We start from the raw sequence: 14,558 nt of genomic DNA, 5'->3' as shown, positions 1-14,558 counted from the left end.
ATGAGAAGCAAAACGCAAGAAAACAGGTGCACATGTCATGTTTTTCTTAAACATCAAACTCTGATTGTGTTACTGTCCCTAGTGTACGGTTACACATCTTCACCCTGGCACTTGAGTGTGGCCCAGGGTCTTCTCAGGCCAATGAAACAGAGTGTTTCTGTCTTTGGGGTGGAAGCTGTGAGCGCCCACACCCCATAGCCTCCCTCTTCTCTGCCCTCTGTTGTCCATACTTGGCTGCTCTGTCAGTTTGTGTCCCGCAGGTGATGCGGAGACAGGCCATCCCTCCTCCCCCAAGGGACGGAGTCAGCCACTGGGAGGTTAAGGGGCAAAGGAGAAAAGGAAAAGAGAAGTGCCCTGAGCTGGGAGCCAGATGGCCGAGGATATTCACACTATGGTAGAAGGGCCTCAATTCAATTCACCTGTGAAAATGCTGGAAGGGCTATTACATTAATTCCCCCATCGCTGTTAGATTCTTGAGGTTCCGGTATTTGTAACAACACTGTCCCAGCTGGCTGTGGCAACACCCCTGTGCTGTAGCCGTTTACGGGCTCTCTCCTCCTGTCGCCAGGCGGCTGCCCCTGCTGCGCAGCACACACTTGCTCCACCTGCTCCCGGAGATCAGGTGGAAGCGCTTCCAAGACAGACTGATCTAGCTGTAAGACACCAGACAGATGCTGAGATGATGCATTTCCAGAGTTCATGCCCCACCTTCCTTTCCACTGCAACATCATGGATAGTGAACACAAGGTGCAGATCATCAAGCTAGGAGAGCCACCCCCAAACCAGCACGTTTCTGAAACATCTTGGTCTTTTGCCACTGATGCCTGGCTGGTCATGTGTGGACTCGAGATGACAAGGGCAGGCCCCTGGCCGGTACCCCAGGGTCAGCTCAGCCATGTCTCCTCACTGAACCTCCTGCACAGGAACAGACAGACAGACAGGCGGGCCCTTGTCAAGCTCAAATCTTAAACTTTGCCCAGGGGAGCGGCCAGTGCCTAAGGTGCATGTCCATTTCTGGGATGAGGTCAAGAGTCCTGGGTCAGAGGCTTGTTTACCTTTCAGACAGGAGACTGTCTGCCCCCAAATATAAATTATATTCGTCTGAGCAGCAAGCTAGGAAAAAGGGATTCTAGAAGCTCAACTCTCCAGCCTACACACTAGGATCCTCTGCCCATCCATCCCTTTGAAAACAAGCAATTACCATACGCCAGTAGGCCAGTCTTACCTCGCTAGGAGCCACCATTTTGGGGTAGCTCGCCAGCACCAGGGACCTAGTGCAAGCATTTCTCAATCGCCCCTTTCCCTGGCCTCACAGCCAGCACATCCCACCACTTAGGGGAACAGAGAAAACTGATTTTCCCAACAGAGCTTAAAGTGCTATGTAAAGTTTCCAAGAAGCAAAAATGCCAACAGCATACCACGTTTACAGACCACACCAATGGAATTAATAGCTGGTGTCAGGAAAATCATTTACCCTATCGAGAGAACTGTTTGCAAATCATGCAAGAGAAACCTTTGACAAAAGGCCTCTACTAATGAGCAGCAAAGCCGTGCTGTTGACCAGAGCTGTGTCCATGTGATCACAACTGTGAGAGGGAGGTCCAGAGGCTGCCGACAGTGGCAGTTCACAGAACGGGCTTTCTCATCCATGTTTTACAACCCGCGAGAGTCGCAAATCTTTGCAAAAGCGCAATCTTGCCCTGAACTTGTTTCCCATTTGGAACTAACACCATGATCCACCCTGTCAAGCTGCCCTTTCTCCCTTTCTTGGCTGTACTGATAACTTAAAAACATCATTCCTACTGTAAAACTACTTTTGCACTGACATCATATTTACAACTATAAATACATACCTGGGAAGGTGATGGGACCTCTATACTCAGGTTAAGTCTTGATTTTAAACTGATGGGAGAATGTAGACCATTCCATTTCCCTGAGGACTCGGCTTTGCTAGTAGTAACAGGACTGACACTTGATGTCAGATGTGAAGACAGAGATGGCAAGAAAGTGCAAGTTCTAGAGGCAGATGAAACTTCCAGATCCATAGCAGCCAGAAATACTGAAAACACAGGAAATGACGTAAAATAGCCTCTTCGCTGAGGGGGAGGGAGGGGAGGAAGGGTGCACTTTAATCCATTACAGACAAGGCTTTATTACTGATTCATCATAATTCAGAATGTCAGGGTGTTTCTGAGAGTCACAGGCAGCAAGGCTGGACGACCTGTACACTAACTTCCCACTCCGGACGGTATAAGCTCCAAACGAGAACCACGCTGACGAGCACTGACCTTCCTTGTGCTCCTCTTCCGTAGGCTTCTTAGCTTTCTGAACTTGGAGGAGGTCAAGGACAGAGTGTGACCCACCAGGACAGTGGCTTGACTGAACTGCTGGGCGACTGGGACATGCAGAGGGGTTTGGATTAGTCGGAACCAACTGATTCACATGAATCCCAACCTAGAACCAGAATAAAATAGGTTTCTAGGAAAAAAAGTTAAATTCAAACAGCCTTTTATACAGTTTATTACAAAAACAACTTCTATACTACCTATACTAGCTACTCTCAATTTTAGAGTATCTAATCTACCCAAACATTATCTCTTCAAAATCAGGAACTCCAAAAAAGTGGAATACTGTACCCACTAAAGTTCTCATCAATTGAGTTTTTGTGTTTGTTTATTTTTGGCCACGCCGTGCGGCCTGTGGGCTCTTAGTTCCCTGACCAGGGATTGGACCCGGGCCCACGGCAGTGAAAGCGCCAAGTCCTAACCACTGGACCGCCAGGGAAGTCCCAATTAAGTTTTTAAAATAAAACTTGAACAAAATTTAACCAGGGGACCGTCTACTTGCAACCTTGCTTTACCTATCATTTTTGTCAATAAAAACCGGGAGTGGGGGTAGGGTGGGCAGTGGGTACGCGGCAGGTATCCGCACAGATAAGCACCGCCCCCTGCCCATGACAGTACTCCAGGGAGGAGGATCATCACTGTTGGCTTAGTGACTTTTTTTTTTTTTTTGCGGTACACGGGCCTCTCCCGTTGCAGAGCACAGGCTCCGGACGCACAGGCTCAGCGGCCATGGCCCACGGGCCCAGCCGCCCCGCAGCATGTGGGATCTTCCCGGACCGTGTCCCCTGCAACAGCAGGCGGACTCTCAACCACTGCGCCACCAGGGAAGCCCGGCTTAGTGACTTTTTAATCCTTCCACAACACCCATACCAAGCGAGTAACCATCCTTTACTCACACACAACCTACAAAGGTTAATCTTTAAGAAAATGAAGGCTTTCACATTTTTGATGCCCTCTCACTGATCATGCATCCTCACGTGCCCATGGTAAACTCTCCCTTCTAGATCATCGTTTATCAGACATCAGAACAAACTTCTGATGAAAAAGAACCTTAAAGGTCAAGAAACATTTGCAGCTTCACACTCCCTCCAGCCCCGTCTCCTTCTGCGGGAACCAGAGCAGGAAGCAAATAACGCATGTTAAGATAGGTCTTTGGTTGTTTAAAAGAAAGGCACTATAAAAATTCAAGATATGATACGTACTATTCTAAGCAGAAAACAGATTTCAGAACAAATGTGAATTCTTAAATAAGGAGACCAGCTCAGATGAGAAAGTCGTTTTTCAGTTTCTCTTACATTGCATCAGTGGAGCTGCAAAAGCTGCATATAAACCCCCTGAACAGCACCACGACCACCCTCCGATCAACCCTCAAATAAGAAAAACATTACAGAAAAGCCTGTTTTAATATGTTACTACTCACCCCTCTCATGTCCGATATGTTGAGTTTCATTGTATGAAACATGTTTAGTGCAGCCCTTCCAATTATTTTTGCACTATCCGTTGCCTGGTCAAGAGTCACAGTCCTGTAAGTGATAGAACTAACTTTTTTAAAGGAACAAAAGCTACATTCCATATGTATTCCCTGGTACCTCAGTAGTATGGAACGGTTTAAAGAGTTAAAGTTGTAAAGCAAGTTATCAAAAAGTTTAAATTTTAAAGTATTAAATATGATCCTTAAAAAAGCAGGAGATAGTCTTCCTTCAAGGAAGCCAATAATGCTAAATTAATTACATTGGCAACAAGTGGGAAAAGAAAAATCATCAAGAACATTGGGACTTTCAGAGAGCTGGTCAACCAAAAATAAGTTGAGAAAAATGTTTTAAAGAAATGTACTTCAGTTAATGTATATTCAAATATAAGCATATTATGTTGCAACTAAAGCCTGAGCAGTAAATACAACGTTTTAGATTCCCAGAGATGTTTTAGGTTGCAAGATTATCTTTGTTGAGGTATGGTTAATATTCAGAAGAGAAAGATGAATCTCCCGGATTCTCCTGACTCTGTTTTCAACATGTGAATATGCCCAGTACATGGGCATGCGGATACAGAAATGTGTGGACACCTCTGAGGAAGGAAGTATGGTGGCGCCCTGTCTAAAACCCAGAGAGACTACAATATGCAATTTCTACATCTGTAAGAACGCCTCAAGGGGGACCAGAGAACGTGCCAGCAATATCAGGTGCCCAAGACTACATTTACTCTCTTTTCTCAGTACTATGAATACATTATCTATTTATCTATGAAAAGTACCTATTTCTTTAAGGAAATCATTTGCAAAAAATTTCCATTGGTTTGTTACCTAATGATTACCTTAAATTTATTTCACACAGATAAATAGAGAGTAACTTAAAAGCAAGATTTGTAGTGGGCCATAGTGGTTTAAACACGTGTTTATCTTCATTTCTTTCCAAAACAACACTAAATGGACTTGAAATTATTTTTGAAAGGTGTAAACTCTTAAAAGATAGAAAAAGGACAGAAGACAAGAGTAGAGGAAAAATGTCAGCCATAATTTAGAATACTCAAATGCCTGCTAAATGCCTAAAGCAAGGCACCAACTTTGAGATAAGCCAATTTATGCTACAGAACCTCAGAAGAGCTCAGCAATTAGAGGTGTCAGATACGTCTGAAAGGAGGGGGAGAGAATACATGGGAAGCAGGCTCTCACAGCTGGCCATCCTCCTTCCTGGACAGCTTCCCAGAGATGGGAATGTTGACACAGAGAAGCTACAGGGGGGTCAGGCACAGCAGAGGACGAGCGAGGCCCCTCGCTCGGAAGCAGCACAGTACACCCGTTTCTCCACCCAGACCCCTCTCCTCCTGAGTAACCAGAACACTAGCTGTCACCGGTCCATCTTCTCACCCACCCCCTGGGTGGAACATGTCACAGGAAGAACCACAGACACTGCCAGCTGGTTGTGGTAACCAAAGACCAAGCCCCTCCAGCCGCCCTCCCAGAGTGAAGCCCCCTGGTCTGCGTGTCCCGCTATGAGTCCAGAGGCTCCCACAACATTTCAGCAGTTCACATACAACAGCCAAGAACTGTGAGACAGATAAATGCTTGAAGAAAATCTCTGATATAAAAGGCAGCAACCAAAACAGGAAAAAAGGAACTCAGAGAAACAGACTGACACTGGGAGTAGAAGAACATTTTAAGAGGTAAGAGATAATTCTGCATCTTCCAAAGAATAAATTCAAAAACTCCAATGTAAAATGTTAGTATTGATAGAAATGGTAAATTTAATACCGGCAAAGTACCTGGCACGAAGACAAACTGATACCATCCCAGAACACCTGTGATAAAGAGAAGATCCTGAAAGTTCCAGAAAGAGCAGATCTCCTATAAAGACCAGGCAATCAGAAGAGCAGTGAACTTCTCAACAGTAACCCTGAAAAGATGATGACAATGGAGCCTTTAAATGAGGAAAAATGATTTCTAAGATATGTTTATAACCTTTAAGTCAGCAAACCACTGGGCATGAGGATAGACAGGTTTACACCCATGAATTCCTTCTCAAGATATGAGACCAGGGATCTAGGAAAACAGGGATCCAACACAGAGAAGGGACACCCCACGACTCCAACTTTTCAGCAAGTCTTAAACAAATTCAGACCGGAGTAGCAGGCTGGGGGCCCCAAGAGAAAGGCCTCCAAGAAAAGAGATCACAGTAACAGACTTGCTGATGTGTTAAAACACAGTCACAGTGGAAGGCAGTCTGGGGATAAACTCAGTGGCAAATTCACAAAAAAGCAAGCAAAACGAGATACTCAGTAACTCCAGGAGAAACATATTCAAGAGGAAAGAAAATGTGATCCTAGTGGACAATATGGACCAGCTATGTACACTATGTACATGTCATAATAAAGGGACAGTGGAGCGTGACTGAACCAAAACCCACCGACCTGACTGGGGGCAAAGGAAAGAAACACGTCTGGGGAGAAGAGCAACAGGCAGTGGAGGAGAGAAGGGAGAAGATCCTCTTCTACAGTAGAAAGTCAGGCAAACGTTCTGCAAGACTCAAGACAGAAAGAGCAGTTTAAGTATATATCTAGAAATATGGATGTAAATATCAGAAGAAACCACAAAAAGGTTGAAAAGTATGGTGCTCGGAGCTGGGGAGAGGTGCAAAGGACTGGAAGCTGTATTGGACCTTTTCAATTTCGTTTATCACTTTTAAATATATATAATATACATATATATACACACACACAATTCAGATTAAAAGCACATATACAGAAAAGAACTCCAAGAAGGAAGAAGTCTTTTCCCAAAAGGAAAACTTGTAAGAAAAATTTTCCTAAGTGATAATCAAGCCACAGATCTCAATCTACACGTGGCTCTTTGGCTTATGCAACTTAAACTTTGTCGTTTCGATGACAGTGTCAAAATGTGCCTGTGAGTCACGTGATTGCCATGCAGCTTTTGATTAAGGCCAATTACAAGAGATTACAGAATAATTATACACTTCTGAGTTTCCTAAACCACACAGGACTTCAGTTTGACTAGAGCACGGGTCCAGACTACTTCTGGGAAGGGCCAGATGGAAAACAGCTTGTACTCTGTTGTCTCTTTCACCTACTCTTCATTTTTTACAATCTCTTATATAAAAATCATTCTTAGCTCCCATGAATCATGTACAAACAGGCCACAGGCTGGATGTGGCCCACAGGAAGTAGTTTGCCAACCCCTGAATTAGAGGAAATACAGGATCAGTATTATAATATTTCATAAGCTCTCACCTAAAGCATTTCTTATGCAGTTACAATACCACCAAAACGTTAGGCTTAAATTAATGGCTTACAATTGATCTACATCTTATTACATTTACAAAATTACACTTGTTTCAATTAATCACGTGCTATTTATGCCTTATGATGTCTCATCCAAAGATATTTATTTTAAGTGCATGGCAAAATGTATACTTTACTGCCAGCAATGCAGGCAGATTTCTGAACTGTCCTGTGTTAATATCTGTGGAAGAAATGATACTGTATCTGAGATTTGCTTCAAAATAACTAGGGGGAAGGAGAGGAAGGATGGTACAGGTGCCCACCAGCAATTGTGGAGATCAGGTGAAGGGTACATGGGGTTCATTACACTGTTTTCTCTACTTACATGTTTAAATTTTTCAAAATAAAACTTTTTTAAAACTTTAGGACAAAAATGAACAAATACCAATAACAGCAAGCAGATATGTGCTTACCGAAAAAGCTGAATATTATCCTTGAATTGGGGGAAATAAAGTACAGTTAAAATCCCAGTTTTTCTTAATGCTATATTTAGATTTTTGGAATACCTAGATTTTCCAAAAAGGATTAAACGAAGGCTGATTTTCTTATTGTGCTTAGACAGAGGGAGCCCCTAGGTACTGCTGAATGCATCACAACATACAGTTCTAAGAAACTGTGAGATATTTTAAAATGCACAGACAGCAAGAAGAAACTACTACACTGTATTTTATCTGTCAATCAACCAAAACTTTGAAATCCAGTGTACTGTGTAGTATAAAATGGCATACAAAATTAGGTATTTTCATATTGGCCACAAATCTTACATGCAGTTTTATATTAGTAGCCCTCACATAAAAAAAACAGGGTTTTAAAATGCCTTCTACCAGTTTCCAGAGACTACCATAATCTGATTAATCTTTTCACAAAAAGAAATTATACCTCCCTAAATGAAGTACATGTTTCATTGAAATCATTTTCTGAATTATTACACTGACGTTTCCCTGCAAGACCCTTCCACCAAGTCCACAACCGCCTCCCTTTCTGTCCCTGCACTGAACTCAAGACCCCAAGAACAGTCTGCCCCGGTCAGGGACACACAGACAGGCTGGCCTGGAACCTGGCAAGTCAACATAGTTCTGACAGCCTTGAGCTGAGACCTGGCTCCGCAGAACGTCCAGGAACATCAGCGTTTTGCAGATTTTTATTCATACTCTTCCTTGTTTTTTTTCATTTTCCATTAATTGTAATAACCTGCACTGAAACATCAGTATCCAATATCCTTTTTAAGATAAGCTTACCTGGTGATGTTATCACAAATTCCATGGCCTCCAAATTTTGCAGTTTCTACAGGGGCCCCCGGCTTTCGTACCATGATTTTGAGAGTCAGGCGTTTACCCTTCATGCCAGCAGCTTCAAGTCGCCGTTGGATTTCTTCTGAAAGACTCAGAAGAAAAGCTTCTGCTTCTTTTGGCTACAGAAAGACAAACATAAAAAAGTACCCTCCATGTTATTTTCCTACATGCCCAACAATTCTTCTCAAGTAGATTAACTTTCCACATTAAACATGTATATGATTTAGTGCCCTGCTCTTGTCTACTTAAAAACAAACATTCTGCCAGTTCTGGGAACGGCAAGAGTTTTAAGACTTAATTTCAAGCATCAAGAGTCTATGGTCTAGTTGGAGAGACAGGACTATGTGAAAATATAAAGAATATAAGGTAAAACCTGTGAAGAGAGCAGTACCTGGGTAAACCTTATTCCATAGTTGATCTCAGCTGAAACAGATTTTCTTTCCTTTTCAGTTCGAACTGGTCTATCGTCCAAACCACGGCAGAACCTATAAAGCATCTGACCTGTTTTGGGACCAAATTCTTTCTGGAGTCTTGCCATGGTCATATATTGCAAGTCTCCACAAGTTCTAATTCCCAAAGATGTCAACTTGGATTCCATTGAGCGTCCAACTCCTAGGAAAGGGACAGTTCTTTAATTCTGCATATAAGCTATTAAAAACAATTGAGCATTATGAAATAACTATTCATGCACAAACAACTAATTTAAAATAATCTCCCTTAAAATTCTGAAGTGACATAACTGAAGCATCTCATAGATTAAGAATTTTTTTTTTGGTTGGTGCAAATCATACTAGTGCAAACTTATTTTTAGAAGCTACTTCTCAATTTGGACTCTACCTATAGGTGAACCAGAACTTTTCAAGTGTGTATGACTAAGTAAGTTCTCCAAAAAAATGTTATTTTTATTTATTACTGAGTAAAAAAGTTTTCTATCTTATTTACAAAATCAACTAAGTTACAGACTCGTTTAAGCTAGTCTATAGTATGACTTACAGACATACTAGGAGACTCAGGAATGTTAGGGATTCTACTATGACTTTGGTGAGGACCAAACTTCTCAATGGTTCGGCCACATTTTCTCCGAATGGGAACTAGAACAAGAAGTCATGACAGAGGTCCAAGCCCACATGTCGCTTGCTCTCATACTGGACAAAGTGGCACAAGTGACGTGGAGATGAAGCTTCCTGAGCAAAGTAGCAGCGAGGGGAGGACAGACAGATGTCTTTTACCAACAAAGATCATCTCCCTGGAAAGGCAGTCAGTGTCCTGCAGCTGGGCCAGCGTGCAGCAGCCCCTCATCACCGTCTGCAAGATGCAAGGTTAGAGCCTCGCCCAAACGATGCTCATGAGCTCTGTTGCTCTCCATGTGCCCAAAAGCTTAACGAAGGTACACATGTCTGGGAAAGTGATTTAAGAGTAACCTGGGGGAACTAAAACTCTTATTAAAATGGTCTCCACACCATGAGATCAGTATTGTCCATCAGTGAGGAAGACTGCTGTCTGGCCCTCTGTAGGATGTTACCAGAGGGCTCAGAGTGGAGTCTGGGGTCGCCTATCTGTCACCTTTATTGTTACTTCTGGCTCCAGTTCTCTGAGTGGCCCTAGTGGGGGAAGGAGCATTCTCGTCCAGGTTCTGCCAGGAGAACCTCTTGGAGTAGTTATGCAGACACACGGTTAGGAGGGAGGTGGTCAACTTTACAAAAGGTCTATGACCACAGAGGTGGGCGAGACAAGTTTAACCCAAGAAAATCTGTCCCCTAATGGAAGTCAGATGAAAGGTGTTAAGGGTGCTGTATCCCATTTGTGCCATTTTCAAGTTCAATTCAGAACAGAGAACAAGCAAGAATAGCAGAGTCTGAGTTAACAACAAGAGAACCCTCCAGACGAAGACCATTCACAAAAAGACGAAATTCTAAGTGAAACCTATTGGAGTATTTTTCAAGATGGGGAGGAGGAACCCAATGAAAGGGACAAATCAGATACGAGGGTGGCCAAAGCCAGAGACACTCTACGCAGCTGTTCGTGTTCAGGGAATGCTTTCTGTCTCTATTTTTTTCCATTCCATCATTGCCGCAACTCCCCACCCTCAAGATGTGATCATGTTCTTTCCCTGACAAATCTGGGCAGCCGATCTGTTCTCCCTGATTTGCAAAATCAGCAAGAGGCAATAATCCTGCATTAATTGTGTGTACTGGGATGGGCAGGGGGAAAACCTATGGTTTTTGAGAGTCTCTTGAGTATACCAGAACACAATTATTATTCACTAAGAGGTACAAAAGAAAGACTGTTACATTAAATCTCACCAACTTAACCACGATCAACCTAATCTAACTGAACTGCCGTCTAGGGAAGAAGAGAGGTTCCTCTCCATCACAAGCTCACCTAATGGAATGGAATGGCCTGAAGGTGAGTGGGGGACGGAGGCATATGGATGGTCTACCTCTAACCCCTATGACGTCTGCACAGGGGGGAAAAGTTAGCTTGGAATCAGCACCAAGACCCCGAATGGGTGCTAGTTTGATTGCTGCATGTGAGCGTTTTTAAGGAAAGGAGGCCCCTCTAAGGAGGAAGTAACAGGGTCTTGAGAGTCACACTGAGTGCAGCCACCTAGAAAGGGAAACATGAAGGAAAATGTGCAGCGTAGAACCAAGGTTCTGAGAAGGAGAGAAGAAAACTCTCTTCTCCTTGAAGAAGCCGTGGAAGCTGCCAGTAGAAGCCACTGGACGAAGATGTGGCATCTGTCCTTGAAGGGGAACCATGACCCCAGGCTAAGAACAGCCAGGAATGCCTCCTCCCGGCACCCGGACCTTGACAGTCCAGAGACGCAGAAAAGTCAAGTTCCAAAGAATCAACCTTTGACATCTAAGTTAGCACCGTTCAACAGAACTTTCTGTGGTGATGGAACTGTTCTCTTCTGTGCTGCCCAATTCAGGAGGCACCCGCCACATGTGGTTAACTGAGCACTGACTGCAATGTGGGCAGTACAACTGGGAAGATGAATTTTAATTTTATTTAACTTTAATTAATTTAACCTAAAGTGTTCTAGCTTCACTTGGCTAGTGGCTCCCATATCAGGACAGTGTAGATGGTCATGTACACCTACACGGCCGCGGTGCTTATCTGACACGAGAAGAAAGAGCTGGAAACCTCAGAGTGGGTGCACACACCCAGCAAAGGATGGACAAGGGGCAGAAGGTCCTACAAGCCAGGGTGGAAAGCCTTGCGAAGAGCCACAGAAACAGTGGAAAGAGCGACCGCATTTAAACGATTGCTGGGGACAGTCCTTTCTTTCATTAGCTAAACAGATCTCGCTGGTAATTTGTATGCTAGCACAACATGCAGTCACTACTCTGGGGTGCCTTCATAAACTTACTAGCATGTGCTCCCCTTTTACGCGGCTGTAATGATTGTGTGCCAGGCACGCCGTGTGCTCAGTCACCGGGCAGGGCACACAGGGACAGAGGCAGCTGGCGGGGGACAAGCAGGGAGGCGCGTTTAACATGGACCCGCTTCTGGTTATTGGTTACAGAGCAGAACTTACTCAAAGCACGTGCCACAAAATGTTAATAGTCACCATGTATTCACTTTCAACTATCTTTGGGAAATGACCAATTTTTAACAAAGATGAACAAGTTTCCTTCTTGTAAGAATTCCCGCATGCATGTGGAGCCTGCTTTCAGAGGGCAGCTCGTACTTGAGATGCGTTACCATCTCAGGGCAGGAGTAACAACAGAAAAGGCTGACGCTTTACATACCGAAATGTTCTAAATCTTCCTGACAATAAATTTGGGGATTTTTATAAAAGTCAGTAGTCTTACACATGAAAATCTCTCCAACAATTCTGGGCGGCCACAGGCTACAAGCTGGTTCTCACGGAGAGAGGAGCAGGGGGATCGCCAGAGGAAGCCCATCCTGGCCGCCCCCATCTCCCCCAGATTTCAAGGTTCTCTTAGGAACTTCAAGGCTGTGCCTAAGAACTCAACCGGGACACATAAACCCACATGTGCCCTTCAAAAAGTAAAGTCCTTCCAGCCAGGAAGCAAATGAAGGTGAAAGGTAAGATGACTAGGTCAAGGAACTAAAACTAAAACCTCTCTGTTTCTATGTAAAACAAAACAAAACAAAAAAAACTTACAAGAATGATGCAGTGTAAAGATGGCGCTGTGGACGGAACTGTGTCTCTTCAAGATACCTATGCTGAAACCTTAATTCCCAGTACCTCAGAATGTGACTGTAACTGGAGAAAGGTCCTTCGTAAAGGTAATTAAGGTAACAAGAGGTCATATAGGTGGGCCCTAATCCAATATCACTGGTGTCCCTATAAGAAGAGATCAGGACACAGACGCACAAAGAGAAAACACCATGTGAAGACACAGGGAGAAGACGGTCACCTACACGCCACGGAGAGAGACCTCAGAGGAAACCCAACACGCTGGCAGCACATTCATGGACCTCTAGTCCCCAGGATTCTTGAGGGAATAAACTGCTGTTGTTTACGCCACGCAGTCTGTGGTGTTTTGTTATGGGAGAGCCTCAGCAAACTAATAAAGATGCCAAGTAATGGTAACTGTGAACTCAAATTTCACATGCACTTTAAATACCCTGGTTCCTTCTTATATAAAACTGCAATAAGACATGTTATTAAAACTCCTAAATTGTGTTGTCTAATAAGGTAATTTGCTAGCATGATTTTATAAGGTTACTCTTCAAATTTAACGTCAAACTGACCATCAAAATGTCATATTTCACATTTCTGATACTACCACATTCTTGGATGTTATTTACTAGGGAGTCAGGAGGCTTCAGAACTAACCCATCATAAAATGGCATTTGGGTCATTTAATAATTTTGGCCTATAACAGAAATTTCTAAGTTTGTTCAGATATACTTTTCTTAGGCTTAAGAACATGCATCTAAAAATACCACTAAATCCACTGTTAAAAGTGTTAAAACTTTTAACAACAAATGAATAAAAAGAAAACCTTTCACCAAAAGTATACTCTCTTGAACTTTCCCACCACAAACACCTGGGAGCTTTGTGAAGCTAACGCAGGCTGCTTTATAAAAACAGGAGAGGATGATCTGAAATGGTATCCTGGATTACTACATGGCTTAGAGAAATTTCTTAGAAAGAGGTACCTACCATAGAAAGCAAGTCTCGATATTTACTAATTGTGAAATGAACTGCCCTACACACAAAAATTACATCTGTTCAAGGCCCCAAGAGGCAACCATTTTCCAGTTACAATGAATTATACTTGATTTCTCCAAAGAGAAAGGTTTTTACACGCTAGGTTAGCTAGCCACACTACACAAGAAAGTAAGATAGCTAAGCATCCTGCCCATTAGGTGAGAAAGGTATGCCTTTTTGGGCATTTTACTTCAGCCTGAGTTAACAAAATACAATACTTCATTTTAGGTTTTCTTCTTCCTAATATGGTTTATATATTTTCTACTTTAAAAACTATTTGTTTAGTAAACTCAGAAAAGTATCACTAGTTTGGAAGGACAATTTTGTAAATAGGGGAATCGATTTTCAAAACTTTACCTTGGGTCTAGAAGTACACTATTTCAATTTTGATTTATTTAAAGGACCAAAAGTCAATTTCATCATATTCTTTTAAGTATGACTTCTTAGAATTCCTTGATCTTGGTACTTGAGAAATACTTAAATACTTAAAGTAAAACACATGAGAGGCAAAACTAAAATGTTATATTAAGGTTCTGATAAATCAACTGAAAGGATATTCATTGTGGAGTTCTAAATTTTGCTTCCCATGGCACTCAATAAAAGATGAAAAATTTTTAATTCATTTTTTAAAAAAGAAAGAAACGTTATACATCTATGAAAAGCACTAATGAATACTTACAATAAATAAAAGTTAAAAAGAAACGATTTGTATTTACCTGGTAGATTAGTAACTAGCTGACCTCTGATAAAATCATCTACTTCTTCTGGTTTTAAGTGGTACTGGCCATCCGGTTTTGCTTTCCTAGTTGCCATTCTAGCCAGGAGAATATTAGAACCTATAAATTTTTTTTTTAAAAAAGGAAAGAAAGAAGTCATTCAAGAAATATTCACAATTACTTTCAAAATTTCTTAACAAAGACATCTAGAGACAGGTTACCT

General features: G+C 42.5%; 1 protein-coding gene across 9 annotated transcripts in view; it reads right to left on the bottom strand.

Moving 5' to 3' along the window:
* The window catches only part of REV1 (REV1 DNA directed polymerase), an 84,302-nt gene that overhangs the window by 2,691 nt on the left and 67,053 nt on the right, over nucleotides 1-14,558 (bottom strand). For all 9 annotated transcript variants that reach the window (XR_009566166.1, XM_060309377.2, XM_030838817.3 and 6 more), the window contains 7 exons: nucleotides 14,336-14,455; nucleotides 8,820-9,040; nucleotides 8,375-8,547; nucleotides 3,766-3,868; nucleotides 2,289-2,454; nucleotides 1,854-2,059; nucleotides 420-653 (listed from right to left, as the gene is read on the bottom strand). Coding sequence is in view for 8 of the 9 variants with exons in the window: in XM_060309377.2 (XP_060165360.1) it covers nucleotides 420-653; nucleotides 1,854-2,059; nucleotides 2,289-2,454; nucleotides 3,766-3,868; nucleotides 8,375-8,547; nucleotides 8,820-9,040; nucleotides 14,336-14,455 (1,223 nt within the window). In the remaining variant the exon portion in view is untranslated. The remainder of the gene's footprint in view (nucleotides 1-419; nucleotides 654-1,853; nucleotides 2,060-2,288; nucleotides 2,455-3,765; nucleotides 3,869-8,374; nucleotides 8,548-8,819; nucleotides 9,041-14,335; nucleotides 14,456-14,558) is intronic.

This window comes from Globicephala melas, chromosome 12 (genome assembly GCF_963455315.2).
Source record: "Globicephala melas chromosome 12, mGloMel1.2, whole genome shotgun sequence".
NCBI lineage: Eukaryota > Metazoa > Chordata > Mammalia > Artiodactyla > Delphinidae > Globicephala > Globicephala melas.
The sequence above is the reverse complement of the archived record's forward strand: the minus strand, read 5'-3'. Positions and strand labels throughout refer to the sequence as shown.